Source organism: Rhinatrema bivittatum, chromosome 8 (assembly GCF_901001135.1).
Source record: "Rhinatrema bivittatum chromosome 8, aRhiBiv1.1, whole genome shotgun sequence".
Classification (NCBI taxonomy): Eukaryota; Metazoa; Chordata; class Amphibia; order Gymnophiona; family Rhinatrematidae; genus Rhinatrema; species Rhinatrema bivittatum.
This window is the reverse complement of record NC_042622.1, coordinates 78,150,462-78,165,993: the sequence shown is the minus strand read 5'-3', so window position 1 is coordinate 78,165,993 and position 15,532 is coordinate 78,150,462. Positions and strand designations below refer to the sequence as shown.

The 15,532-nt window shown below is 43.5% G+C and overlaps 1 protein-coding gene across 1 annotated transcript in view; it reads left to right on the top strand.

Moving 5' to 3' along the window:
• Positions 1–15,532, top strand: part of DNM1 (dynamin 1) — a 111,432-nt gene that overhangs the window by 12,040 nt on the left and 83,860 nt on the right. Inside the window, 2 exon segments of the mRNA XM_029612867.1 lie at positions 12,374–12,447; positions 12,728–12,877. Coding sequence (XP_029468727.1) covers positions 12,374–12,447; positions 12,728–12,877 — 224 coding nt within the window.

The following is a 15,532-nucleotide window of genomic DNA, read 5'->3' as shown; positions in this document are numbered from 1 at the left end:
CATTCCAGCTGAATGGGGATACCTAGAAATCTAAAAGCAGTCGCCTGAGGTTCACCCATAAGGTTGATGCAGCAGAGGAACATGTCTGGGACACTGATTTGGGATGCTCATCCCTGCTAACCAGACTTGTTGCCATGGAAACGAGTGATTTCCCCCAATCAAGTGCGAGGAAACGGGAAGAAAATTATCCTCTGGCTTGATGTAAGAGGAGGCGACTGAGTGGGAGGATAATCACACCACAGGGTCTCTTAGCTGGTGCTTATAAACCCCTTTTTAGTCTAATTTTAGATTCTTAAATCCACCTGAAAGTTAGGGGGGAATGGGGCTTAGCCTTCCAGTCCTTCTCTCTAAACGGCAGGAAGAGGAACATCCCCTCTATAGGCCGGATGCAACACATTTGGTGCAGCGCGTGTCCCTCTCTAAGTCTAAGCAGGGCCGCAGCACCAACAGCTGCTCTACTGGAGGAGGAACCAGAGAATCCCTCCAGCTTCTGCCTTCCCAGCTCAGTCACTTTCTTGCCCAGAAAGAAGTCGTCCTTCTTCCTCCTGTTCAGACTTACTAATGGCTGCCGCTCTGCTGAAATTAGATACCACAGTAAGCAAGCAGATTAACTGGATTCTGCATGTCTGCACCAAAGCCTCAATCTGTTAACATTTACTGACTGAGGGATTCCTTCCTGCCTCACCCATTTTCCTTGTTTCTCTGTTTCTCAGGCTTATACATAAACTACTACAGAAATAAATAATGCACACATTCCAAGTCAGGCATAAGCATTTTTTTTTTGTTGTTTACAAGAAAACTAACAGTTCTGTTTCCATCCACTTCAGATGGATCCTCTATTCTGCAGAGTTCTTGAGCTCATTGCGTTTTGCTGGAACCAGCTCCCCTTGTATACTAAGATGAACATACCACCAGGGAATGCCAACAGCTCTAACCTGAAGCAATTTCACATGTCACCTGCAAGAATGCCCTGCTGGTTATTACTGTTTCAGCCTTTATAGGTCACCTAAGCCAGGCACAAATCGCTACCCCAGAGAATTTGCAGTCTAAGTGGGTACCTGCCACAACGGGAGATTAAAGGAGTTGCCAAGGTCACAATGAGCATTGGTGGCAGAAGCAAGTTTTGAACCAGAGTCTCCTGGTCTCCAGTTCATTAACCACTAGGCTCCCACTGTCTCCCAGGATATGCGACAAATGCATTTCAAGGGCTGTGCACAGTCCCTCTTGCATTTCTGCAGCTTCATCAGTTATGGGATCATTTCGTAGCAGCTGGATATCCTGAATCAATAAACCTTACACGGCATGTTTGTATTTAATGTGCAGCTGGAGAGGGTTTTGAAGCCAACCTGAGGTGTCCAAGGATGGATGAGGAGGTGCCACCTGTCTCAGGCATCCAGATGTGCACCAGCTGTTGAAGTTTCTATTCCAAGGCTATTCATACCTGTGTGTAATGTTTCAAGTGAAACTCTGAGAATTAAAGTAAGCTTGTTTATCATGTACTCGAATAAGGTCTCATATCGACACATATCTTTTTAACTTTAAAATAATTTTAATAATGATGTATATAAAGTAATGTAGTTGTCATGTTGATGCATGAATAAAATTTGATTTGAATCTGATGACTGGAGTGTTATCTTCCAAAAATTGGTCTTGCCATATACATTTTGTTTATTAACTTTTATGCATATATAAAGTTGAAATAATTATTGGAATTCAGCACTTGAGCATGTGTTGGAAAAGATACAAGCAACTTTAATTTAAAAGTATTTTATTTCCCTACAAAAGGTATACAATGCTCAAAAAATCAGAGGGTAGAAGTAAATTGAAATTCCAAAGTCATTTATTTATTTTTCAGCTTCCACAAACTAGTAGGACCCCTCCATCCCACTCCTACAATGTGCACAAAAGACTCTTCAATCCACTCTCCACCCCCACCCCCATCCCTATCCCTCAACTTCCATGTGTACAGACCATAAAAACATACTATTTGCTATACTGGGTCAGACCATAGGTCCATCAAGTCCAGTATCCTATTTCTAATAGTGGTCAATCCAGGTCACAAACACTGGCAAGATCCCAAAAAATAATGGAATTCCATGCTGCTTATCGCAGGGATTAGCAGTGGATTTCCCCAAGTTCACCTTAATAATAGTTTATGGATTTTTCCTCCAGGAACTTGTTCAAATCTTTTTTTAAACCTAGTTACACTAACAGCTTTCACCACATCCTCTGGCAAGAAATTCCAGAGCTTAATTATGCATTGAATAAAACAATATTTTCTGCTATTTGTTTTAAATGTACTACTTAGTAAGTAGTACACTTATGAAAGAGTAAACAACTATTGCATTCTGCTCATTATTTTATAGACCTCTATCATATCCCTCCTCAGCCATCTCTTCTCCAGGCTCAAGAGTCCTAATCTCTTTAACCTTTTTCATAGGGGAATCATTCCATCCCTTTTACCATTTTTTTTCACCCTTCTCGCTACCTTTTCTAATTCTGCAACATTTCTTTTTAGATACAGTGGCCAGAATTGCACACAGTATTCAAGATGTGGTTGCAATATGATATTCTCTGTTTTATTCTCCATTCCTATCCTAATAATTCCTAACATTCTATTTGCTTTCTTGACTGCTGCTGCACACTGACCAGAGGATTTCAAAATATTATCCACGATGATGCCTAGACCTTTTTCCTGAGTGGTGATTCCTAATGTGGAACCATACATTTTGTAGCTATAGTTTAGATTGCTTTTCCGTATGTGCATCACTTTGCATTTGTCCACATTAAATGTCATATGCCATTTGCATGCTCAGTTTCCCAATCTTGCAAAGTCCTCTTGCAATTTTTCACAATCCTCTTGTGAATTAACAACTTTTAATAATTTTGTGTTATCTGCATATTTGATCACCTCACTCATTGTTCCCATTTCCAGGTCATTTATATAAAGCAGTGGTTCCAGAACAGATCCCTGGGGTACTCCACTATTCACATTTCTCCATTGAGAAAATTGACCATTTTCCCAATTCCCAATTCAAAATAGGACATTGTCTCCTATCCCATGACTTTTTCATTTCTTCAGAGGTTTCTCATTGGGGACTTTTTCAAACACTTTTTGGAAATCCAGATACACTATATCAGCTGGCTCACTTTTATCCACATGTTTTTTACCTTCAAAAAATGTAGCTGATTGGTAAGGCAAGACCTCCCTTGGCTAAATCCATGTTGGCTTTGTCCCATTAACTGTGACTATCTAATTTTGTTCTTTATGATAGTTTGTAGCATTTTGCCTGGCACTGACATCAGGCTCACTGGTATGTAGTTTCCAGGATCACCCTTGAAACCCTTTTAAAAAATTGGCAGTATGTTGGCAACCCTCCAATCTTCAGGTACCGTATATGATTCTAAAGATAGTTTACAAATTACTAATAGTATGTTTGAAATTTCATTTTTCATTTCTTTCAGCACTCTGGGATGCATATCATCTGGTCAGGTGATTTGCTATTCTTTAGTTTCAGTTTGCATTATTATATCTTCCAGGTTCACTGAGATTTGTTTCACTTCCTCTAAATCATCACCTTTAAATATCATTTCTGCCCTGGATATCTCCATGGTTTGTAGTTCTAAAGACAATGGGGTGGTTGGGCTTGAACATCACCCTTATTGTTTTGACAATGATAGTTGAAATGAAGTTGGTTGCTTCATGTATTTAACAATTTTTATCTGCAATTAAAAAATATTTACTAAAAAGTGGACATTGGAGGTGGATGATAGAGAAAACCGGAGAGCCCATGTTCTGATCCCAGTTGGTCAGTTTAAAGGATTTGAAAAATTACCCGGTTTGCTGAAATCCATTCTTTATTTATGTGAACTGTATCTGTCTTTATGGTTCTTACTATATCTCTTTTTGTGATTTGGATATTTGATTATTGTGGGATAGAAATTATGGCTGTAACTTGTGTATTTTGAATAGAATGTAGTAACAGCCAGTTGTGGCTTAGGAAACAGCCAAGAGGAATAAGGAGGAAGACTCTGGCTGTTTCCTTAGGTACAAATTTATTTAGAGTGAGAAAACAAATACAGCTCACCTTGCAGAATTGGTGGCACTCGGACATTACACATAGCAGGTCTTTACATAAACTGGGTTCATGCCTGCTCTCCGGGGTCTATCTAACCCTCTGGGCTTTTACTCCATATAGTATAGTGAAGGGAGCCTCCCTTCACCCAACATCCCTTGCAGGGCTGATCCTTAAGGAGGACCAGGCTGGATAGCTGTGGGTGGTCCCTTAGGGTGGTTGGAGAGAGTTTCCTGTATACTCCCTCACATACCCTCTCCCTCAGCTCATCCTTAAGCCTGCCTGTACCAGGGACTCTTCTCTGGACAGGAAATTGCCATTGTTTTCCCTTTCTGCCCTATATCGTATTTTATAGATGAAGGGCTTTACGGCCAGGAATCATCTCATCACACTCTTATTGGATTCCTTATTTCTATTTATCCATAGGAGCAGTTGGTGGTCCTTTATGAGTGTGAACTGCTGTCCCAGCAGGTAATACTGCAAGGCCTCTAAGGCCCATTTGACTACCAAGGCCTCCTTCTCAACTGTTGAGTAACACCTCTCCCGTAGCATCAACGTCCAACTAAAGTATGCCACAGGATGTTCTTGGCCATCCTTTTCTTGGACTAAGACTGGTCCCAAGACTACTTCTGAAGCATCAGTCTACACAGTGAAGAGTTCAGTGAAATCTGGAATTATCAGAACTGGTTTGGAGCATAATGCCTTTTTTAGAGCCTGGAAGCCTGTCTCTGCTTCAGCTGACCACTTGGCCTTCTCTTGTGCTTTCTTTAACAAACAGCCTTGTGAGAGGCTCTGCCTTCTCAAAGTAATTGGGGATAAACCTTCAGTAATACCCCATGAAGATGGAGGTATAAGCTAACATGACTTCCTGCAACATTTTCCTACGCCCTCATTTTATCTTTTTTCTTTATTTAAATGCCTCCGAAAAGGAAAGGAAAGGTGCGAGTGTATTCTTCCATGATTCCACATTCCTTGCAGTGAACCATTCCGGAGTTTGTGTCGACCACTATTGCGGACTTTGAGTCCCTTTGGCGTAGCAGAGAGAGGAGCTCTGATTTCTCCTGGGGAGGTGACACTCAGCCCGCCAGACACCGGTAGTAATGCATGAAAACATGGTGGCAGCTCAGGCGCATAATGATGATCTCATCAGAGGTATCTGCATGGAGGAAGCTGCCGGTGTTCTTTGTTTCAGAGTCAGTGTTTGTTTCTCTTTGGAAGAATTCTGCTGAGGAGTTTGGTGGAGAAGACAATCCTGCTATGAATTTAATTTCAGCGGATTCATTGACAGTGTCTCCAGTTCCAGCAGAGGGCAAGTCCTCCCCTTCTCGGACATTGTTGATAACACCTAAACCAGCTGTTGTAACCCTCTATGGGTCCTCATGGCTAATTTATCCCAATCGGTGAAGGAACTTTCACACAAGGTTGAGACTATTTCCCAGATGTTAAACTGTGTAGCTCACAATCATCAACCAATATTATCTGAATATTGTGGGACTCTTCAAACTTTTTAAATCTAAGGCTAATTAATTTTCCTAAACTAATTGGTGAACTGCTCTCTGTTACGTTAAGAAACTATATGGTGGATGTTTATCCTGTATTGGTTTGTTGAGTATGCCTCAACTTGCTGTGGATATTGAGAACTTACCTGCTTTCCTGGAGTCATCAAACATTGAAATTATTGAAAGATCAACCTTAATTGGGTCCTTCTTATGTGAATGAGATTTAATTTTAATAATGAATAATTACTTTTCTCATATTAATGTTCCATTTCTTGGAGCATTAGTTAGAATTTATCCTGATTACACAGGGCAGGAGGCACCCGGCTAAGGGGATCCAAAATGGCCATGTAGAGCTGCTGCTAGACGCCGGGGTCCTGATTGCCTGAGGAAATTTTACCTGGGTGAATTGATATGCCGCACACTGCCAGGAAAAGATGTGCGAAGGAGAGGGCTATCCCTGGAGCAACTTTGGAGTACTTCCAGACCGGTCCAATGGACTCCCATGTCGTGAGAAGAGGGCTGAGATTGACGGAGGAGCTACAGCAGGGAGGAACTCAAGTGACTGGACTGAGTTTCTGCCCGGGCTCAGACATCTCACTATCACCGATCCCGAGGGAACCACCAGAGAATCCTGCGTCGCATAGAGCCCCGGATGAGGAAGTGGTCGGAGCGCTTGCCAAAGTTGCAAGTAGAAGTCGAGACCACCCAGGGAATCCGTGCCCGGGAGAGACATGTGACGCCGCTGCCGGGGAAGAGGGCGGTGAAGACGCTGGAAGCACAGCCCCAGGAGAGAGAGTGAAAGCTGGACATGAAATATCATCACCGAATAAGACTTCTTTTGACTTTCAAATGACTAAACCCACGCAAATAACATTTGAGTCTCTCTGGGAGGCTACAGAGGGTCTGGAAAGTTTGTTGCTGATCAAATGGCTCCTCTTACAGTGAAATTGCAGGAGTATGAGAACCACATCCAAACACTTGAAAATTCGACACTCAGTTTATCTAATCAGACACAAGAAATTAAGAATATTGTGGACTCAAACAAGAACTTGCAAGAAGCAATAGTTAAAGACAATTTGAATCTGAATGCGAACTTGGAAAATATGGAGAATATTCTTAAGGGGAAAAATTTAAGATTTGTCAATTTCCTACAACTTCCTCTTGTATCCCCCAAAGAGATGTATAAAAGATATGTGAAAGAAGTGTTGAAAATTCCAGATGAAAATATACCACCAGTAACTCGGGTGTTTAATATACCTTATAAAATGAGAGAAGATCCTATAAGTAGTAGTTTAAAAGTAGTAACCCCAGAGATGGAGGGGGATAAAGGAAAAACAGTATCTGAGCTGGATGTAGCAGCGTTGTTAGAAACCTCTGATTTCATTACAGGCCAAACGGGCCACAATGATAGTTATGTTTGCATTAGAGTCTGATAGGGATTGGATCCTAAAACTATATTTCAGAAACAGACTACAGAGGTTTTTAAATATGCAGAAAGCAACACAAAAGAAAAGAAGGCAATTTTTGTTGCTTTGACCCTTGGCACTACAAATCGGGGTATCTTTCCTGTTACAATTTCCTTGTCGTTGTTTACTTACTTACAGGTCGATACAGTAAAGTTCTCGGGAGAGCAGGCAATTCAGTAAACTAAAATATTTAAATTAGGGCCGGCGGTAAAAGGAGGCGCTAGGGACACTAGCGTGTCCCTAGAGCCTCTTTTTGGACAGGAGCGGCAGCTGTCAGCGAGTTTGACAGCCGACGCTCAATTTTGCCGGCGTCGGTTCTCGAGCCCGCTGACAGCCATGGGTTCAGAAATCCTACGTCGGCAAAATTGAGCGTCCGGTTTTCAACCCGTAAGCCGCGGGCCGATTTCAATTTTTTTTTTTTAAACTGTTTTTTAACTTTCGGGACCTCTGACTTAATATCGCCATGATATTAAGTCGGAGGGTGCACAGAAAAGCACCTTTTACTGCTTTTCTGTGCACTTTCCCGGTGCCGGCAGAAATTAGCGCCTACCTTTGGGTAGGCGCTAATTTCTGAAAGTATAATGATTGGCTTGGCTGCACATTTTACTTTCTGTATTGCGCAGGAATGACTAATAGGGCCCTCAACATGCATTTGCATGTTGCGGGCACTATTAGTCTCGGGGGGGTTGGACGCGCGTTTTCGACGCGCTATTACCCCTTACTGAATAAGGGGTAAAGCTAGCGCATCAAACACGCATCCAAATGCAGGTTAAGGAGCGCACTGTACTGTATCGGCCTGTTATAAGGGAACAAAATACCTGTTCTTTATACCATCATACTTGACACAATTTCTGTGTAAAAAGAAAGAGGAGTTGGGTAATATAAGTTAGGAGTGATATAGTTTGGCTTTCAGGTATCTCTAAGATGAAGCTGTGTATATCCCTCACAAAAGGGAAGTGCCCAACTGTTAGCAGTAGTAAATGATTTTCCTAAATTTTTTTGATGTAATTTGCTTAAGTGTATTGGACCTCCTTTGAGTTTAGGACTTAAATTTGAAGTTGCAAAGCTACATAGATTCTTGTAAGATTTGTATTTCTTTGCTTTTTTTTATGCTAATCGACTTCAGTATTCTGTATCAAGTGATTATTATTCTTGATGTAATATTAATAATGCATAAATAAAAAATTAAAAAAAAATTATCCTGATTTGGCTAAGGCCACTCAGGAAAGGAGGAAGACTTTTCTAATTATGAGATATGAGATACAGGATATTGGTGCCTCTTTTCTCTTACAATATCCTTGCAAATGTTTGATTAAGCTAAAAGCTGATATTTATATTTTCTTCACTCCAAAACAACTAAGGAGTTTCCTGGATACTAGAACTAGGAATGTTTCCTTGCGAACCTAAGACAAGGAGGATTAGTCTGATTTATCTTATTAGATGTGGGTTTAATTATGCTATCACCTTTTTGACAGTTTACAACTAATTTTTTATTATTTTGTTTTCTCCTCTGTTTTCCTTGCTCCCTCATCACATTTATTTATTTGGACTCATTTTAATGAGAGAATTTATTTCCTAGTTATTTTTTCCCCTTTAGATGTGTTTTTGTTTTCTCTCATAATGTTTCTGTGCAAAGAAATTCTTTGAATTTATTTTGAAAACAATAAATAAATTGAAAAAAAAAAAGAAAAAAAAGAAATGCAACTCATCGTGCAGAATTGGTAGCACTCGGACATTACTCAAAACATGTCTGCACATAAACTGGATTCCTGCCTGCTCCCCAGGGCCTGCCTAACCCTTCTGGGTCCTGGCTCCTTATAGTATGGTGAAGGGAGCCTCCCTTCACCCAGAATCCCTTGCAGGGCTGATCCTTAGGGTGGTGGTTGGAGGGAGTGTACCAACTCTGCCAAAGCAACCCCACTGGCAGTGGCATGTTTTATTCCTGTTTGCCTATGCAAATTATCCCTCGTGTGTAGTTGTTTTTGGTTTACATTTGACAGAGTAGGAGCTTTTCCTTTCAGTTTTTTTGAGTTTTCGTAGAACAGGCCCAAAGCCTTGGCTGAGGGGTCTGACAGGTAAGAGATTTATTTCTAATTCACATTTAGTGATTGATCATTATCCCTCCTTTTTGAGTTGTTCTACCTTTTTGTTGGGAGGAAGTTTTATCCCCCTTCCAACCCAAAGAGAGAGAAACGTGAAGATTTGAATATTTTCAAGTCTTCCAGCTTTCCCGGAGTCCAAGGAATTCTGTTGCCAATCTGGCTGTTAGTTGACAAGAGTGGATATCTGGCTGGCCATAGGTGGGAGAAGAGAGGAGAAGCTGAGCGAAACACTGGTGCTCACTGATGGCAAAAAGCTAAGTAGGGGAGCACAAGATACAACAGAGAGGAGAAGAGAAAACTGGAGATATCAAGATTATGCAGAGGATCCCGGTTGTCGGAGGAATCCTTAAAGAGGATAGGAGGACCCTTTCCAGTTTGCCCAGGGCAGCTTCATATTCTATCCAAGAAGAAAGAAGGGACCCTGAGCAAGATATTAAGGGACCGCAGATTTATTGCTTTCAGTGCATCAGGGACATCTAAGACGGTTTGTAGGCAGTGCCATGCTTTTCATGTTGGATATTTTCTCCAGTAAAGTTTTATGCTGGGAAACCATCAGTGTCCAGTTTCTTTATTGGGACTCAGAAGAAAATAAAATACTTAACACTCAGGGCTTTGCAAGTTTATCCTACCTTCCTTATCCCCCCTCCACCCCCCAAACAGAGGACCTGCAATAGGATCGTGAAAAGAAGTCCAGTACTCTGCCCCAGTACTAAGCGTGAGCCATCACCTTAAATAGATCCCAATCTGGTGCTACTACACACAAAATTCAGTCTTATTGTCAGGGGAGGTAAATTACCCACACAGATTATGGGGTAGATATTGAAAGCCTAAATGGCTAATTAACTTAGCCGGATATAACTTATCTGGTTAAGTTACATGAATATTCAGTGGACAGCTATGCCACTAAATATCCGCATAGAAGTCGCTTCTTAGCCGGATAAGTTGTATCCGTCTAAGTTTAGACTTGCTGTTGAACAGGTCTAACTTAAATGGACAACTTATCCATTCCCAACCTTCTATCTTTTCAAAAAGGAGCCTTTGAAAGTTGTTTATAAAAAAACTTCTAGCCCCTGAAGTTTGGGAGGCTTCCATAAAGAATGGATAATGCTATCTATCGCAAAGATAAGTGACTTTACTTTTGTTAATGAAGAAAAAATGTATTTAAAAAAAGATTGCTGGGACATGGTGTGAAACCTGTGAGTATTAATATAAGGGAAAGAAACTTTTGCACTAAGTGCTCCTGGACTTCCTGTTTGGAACTATTATTTAGCGAGAAATCGAAGTACCTGTGTACGACGGTCTCAAATTAAGCAGCAGCTCTCCACATCTCGCTTTGGTTTATTGCACATTGTGTGACACTTGGATATTTTTTGTTTTCTTTTATTGATATCTGGCTATGTAGCAGCCACTGAACTTAAGCAGATATTCAGCGGCCGCCAGATAAGTTCTGTTTATCTGGCTATCTGCTGGTTGAATATCGGGCCCCCACATAATTAACTCTCCACGCAAGTAAAGATACGCTGTGCAAGTACATTGCATATGTGTGCAGCCTTTACGCGCATACTCACACAAATGATCATACGGGTGGGGGGGGGGAGAGAGAGAGAGAGACAGTCTGACACTCTATATATCTTCCATTATAAGAGGGGCATTTTTAAGTCGGGTGAGTTTGGGGGGGGGGGTGTTACATTGATCTGCCTAGGATGCAATGGTCTGTACTGCACCCCCCAAAAAAAAACCCCACCCTGAGTTTTTATTTTATTTTATTTATTTAAGGTTTTTATATACCGGCATTCATGATACAATCACATTGAACAAGGGAGTGCAAAATAAATTGAAAACTGAAACCTGTGCAAGGAAAGAATGCAGTTACAATGAACAAGGGTGATCAGACTGGGAGAAGAGAGAAATACTGTAGGAGTTTAACATTATATAGAGTTATTTACAGTTATTTACAATGGACTGATATGGCTGTATTATAGATGTTAACGTGGTGAATTTTAGGAGGAGTCCGGAAATGCTTGTTTAAACAGCCAAGTCTTAAGTCTTTGGTTTAAAGTTGAAAGTGCCCCTCTTATAGTGGGAAATATACAGAGTGTCAGATTGTCTCTCTTTCTCTCTCTCCCTCTCCTCCCGCCTCCCTTCCTGGTGTTTAGGATCCCTATGGCTCAAAATCTCCAGACTTGTGTCTCACAGAACCAGTAGTAAAGTTACAGAGGTAACATGGCGTGTATTGCCATGTTCAGCCTTGCAAAATTTGGGGATTATGTGCTTAAGTCTTGGCCACACCCATGCCCTGCCTTCTTATTCTTGACAGGCATACTTCCTGGCTTCTTGAAATTCGTGTTTGCGCATGGCCCACATATGCATGTTTGGGGCCATTTTTGCGCGAGCAACACTTAAAATCTACCTGTTAATTTACAACAAATATGTTGTGCCTGCTCCAATGCCAGTTCACTGTGCATCATTTCACTCCCCTGACCTAACTCTGCCCCCTTTTATTGTCACATGTGAACACACATGCATTTACTCGCACAAAAGAAGAGGCAATAAGCAGACACTGTTTTTACACTGGTAAATATGGAATTAACCTGTATAAAATGTTTGATTTATTACCCCTTAATGAAAACATTTGGCAGCTGTTGGCAACAATTTTGTTGGCTTCCATGGCCAGGTGGTAGCTCATAGAGTAACCAAATCTCATATGTCTTGTAGGCAGGGTCCTTGCTACTATTGATTTTGACGCAGCTAGATCGTGTGCCTTGTGCCTGTCTGAGCCACATGGTCTCGTTCCTCAGAAATCCAAGCACTGGACTAGCGTGTGTTGAAGATGCTGTTTCCATCATGCTAAACCTGATGGAAGATCAGCACCCAGAGGGGAGCAGTAACAAGACCAGTCTACTGGTCCCTGGAGAAACCGTAGTCAAGGAGGCCTCAGCAATGTCAGTAAAAGAAGAACACCCCAAAGGCTTTTATTATCCCAGATCCACTGAAGAGGATCATTTGGGGGGTGCAGGATTGCTTTTCAAATGTGAACACAGAATAAGACTCAACATAAATGTTTGAACATCTGATCACCATGAAGAGGTTTGGTGTTCTGTGACACACTGCTTTATGGAGGCTTTATCCCCATGTATCTTGCAATATTTGGAATGGATATCTCCAAAGCTAGTGTAAAGATTAGGTGTACTTTTGGATTTTCACTAGAGTCCCTTTTTGTTTCCTTTCAGGGACTTCCTGCCCCGTGGATCAGGCATTGTCACCAGACGCCCATTGGTCCTGCAGCTGGTCACCTGTCTCACAGGTAGATAAATATTTGTATATTTTGAGCACTGCTGTTCTCTCCCCTTCAACCATACTCTGCAGGTAGAAATGTCTTTAGTAAGTATACAATCCTGCACAAACCAGAAGTAATATACTATGCATATTAGGGTGACTGAAACCAGCAGTGGATTATGTACTTTAAGATGCCAAAGTTAGATCTGAATTAAATGGAGAATGAGTTTTGGAGGTTCCCCTGTTATGGTTCTTGTTGGTGTTATCTTACGTATCTAGAATTTGTGACATTTTCTTTGTTTGATTAGAATATGGTGAGTTCCTGCACTGCAAGGGGAAGAAATTCACTGATTTCGAGGAAGTTCGTCAGGAAATTGAGGCTGAAACAGATCGGATTACTGGTAGCAACAAAGGGATTTCCTCCGTCCCCATTAATCTGCGGGTGTACTCCCCCCATGGTGAGTATTAGGTGGTTACTCTTGGAAAACCCATCACCTGCCACTAGTCACAGTTTGCTGTTCTTAGTGTGTGGGGGGAGGAAGATGAAGACTGTTTTCTGTGTGTAGGGGGTGAAGACTATGCTGTATATCTGTGTGTGTGAAGTTCTAGGACTGCTGTAAAGTGGGGAATGCAGGATGAAGATTGCAGGGTGTGTTTGTGTTGGGGTGAAGACTGAGGTCGTGTGTGTGTGTGCTGGATGGTGAAGACTGGGTATGTGTGTGCAGTATGTGTTTTGGGGTGAAGCCGAGATAGTATGTGTGTGATGGGTGAAGATTGCAGGGTGGATGTGTATCTTTTTGGAAGAGGAAGACCAGGGTGTGTATGTGTCTTTTGGGGGGGGGGTGAAGATCAGGGTGTGTATGTGTGTGTGTGTGTGTGTGTTTTGGGGGCTGAAGTCCACAGGTGGTGTTTTGGGGGGGGGGGGTGAAGATTGTGGGGGAGGTGTGTGTGTTGGAGCTGAAGATTGCAGGGGGGTGTTGGGGTGAAGACTGTGGGGGTATATGTGTTAGGAGTGTTATGATTCTGCTTGTGGGATAGGCCCACCAGCAGCCTCTCACCTTTCTTCTAGCCAGCTTGCCTGCTTCCCGACGCTGTTTCACATGGCTGAGACTGCCACCGCCATGCTCCACGGTGGCCCTGCCGCTGTTGCTTCTTCCTCCTTGCGGCCAGGAGGCCGCCACTGCTCACCGCTGCTGTTGCGGCCTGGAACCGCCATTGCTGCTTCCTCTCTTTCGCTGCAGGAGTTGCCGACATTCTGCTTCCTCTTAGCAGTCTGGAGCCGCTGCCATCATCCTGCCTTTGCAGCAGGAGCTGCCAAAGTCTCTTCTTCATCCCGTGGCCAGGAGGCCGCAGACGCCGTTCCTTGCAGCCTGGAGGCCTCCCTGAAGCCTTTTGTCCTTGCGGCATGGAGCCGCTTTCATTGGGACCCGCCAGTCAGCTTCCTCTTCTTGCGGCTGGTGGGCCGCTCCAGAGCTCTTCTTCGCAGCCCGGAGGCCACCGCCGGTGCTTCAGGCAGCCTGGGGCCGTTTCCAGCTTCTCTTCTGCGCAGGAGCTGCCTCCGATGCCTCGGGCCTTGCTTCCTTGCTTCAGCTCCTTCTTCATAGCATGGCTGCTGTCCCTGGTCCTGCTTCCTAAAGCGTGGGGCCACACCTCTCCTCAGGATTTAAAGGGCCACTCCTCCTGGCTCCTCCTTGTGATGTTATCCTGGGTGTTCCTCTTCAGCTCTACAAAAGGGCTCAGCCTTCAGTTCCTCTTCTCCTTTGCAAGGAGTCAGTTCTGGAGTTGGACTGCTCCTGGATCCTCCGTTCCAGCTCTTTGGTCCAGGAGTTTCCGATGATGTCCTCCGCTTCTTCAAGACACTCTCTTCTTCGTGGGAATTCTCTTGTCTTCCTCTGTGGTTCCTGATCCTTCGTCTATATCTTTGTCTCTCGCCGGATCCTAAGTCCTTGTCTTCAGATGTCTTCGTCGTCCGACCCTCCTGATGTCCTCACCTTCAGATCTTCCTGAAGACCTTGCCTTCTGATGTCCTATCCTTCCCAAAGTCCATCATCCTGTTTTTCTACCCCTTGGAGCCTCCTCGATGCTCTTGGTTGAGTGTCCTGGGGGTCCGATGTCCAGATGTCTTTGATATCTTGTTCTCCAGTTCACTTGACACCTCCATGATGCTCTTGACTGAGAGACCTGGGGGTTGAAGTTCAGATGTCCTGACATTCCAGACGTCTTCGTGTCAAGTTGGCTTCGTCTTCAGATCCTTTCAACATCTTCGTCTTCAGTCCTTTCACTGTTAAGCATTCAGACCCTTTTGGTTTCTTCGTCAAAGAAGCCTTCAGACTCTTTGGTTCCCTCGTCAGGGTAGCCTTCTTCTCGGATGTCTTGGTTCCGGATCTACCTCCTTCTGGGCTGTCCTCTCTTCAGCTTCGGCCTTGACCTTCTGATTCATCTTCTGCGCTGGGTCTGACGCCTCCGCTTCTTCAGTATGGACTGCGCCGATCACGCCGGGTCCCCAAAGCCTTAGTCCAGGATGGTTGCTGCTACGAGTCTTGGCCGGATTCCCTCATACTGAGTTTTAACTCTTCTGTTGTCTATCCAGCCAGCAAGTGTCTTCATCAGTGTCCCTGATGTTCTTCTCTTCAGCCTTGCCTCATCCTTATCAAGTATCGTCTGACCTTGTCCTCGAGTATCATCTGAACATGTCTTCAAGAGTCCTCGTCTGATTGTGTCTTCAGTCTTCGTCTTGTTCCAGTATCATCGCCTGTCCTTGACCTCTCTCCATCCTGGCGCATTTGCCGTTCCCGTACGGCAGATCTGAAAGGGCTATTGAGTGGCTGGAGGGCTACCCCAGAGACCAGCATTGCGTTGTTGGGTCTCCACTGATGCGTCAGGTTCGGCGGAGGCCCGAGTCCATGATTTTTAGCCTGTCCGCCTGTGCTGGGATATGTCTCACCTGCCTCGGCGCTTCCACAGAGCTCCTTTCTGGAGTCGTGTCATGGTCCAAGGGCACACCACTCTACCCGGAATTGGGATTGCTCCCTAGCGCTCTGGTAACAAGGAGGTGATGACTGGGGATTATGTGGGAGGGCAGAGGGGGCAGAGAAGGTGTGGGTGGGAGGGGA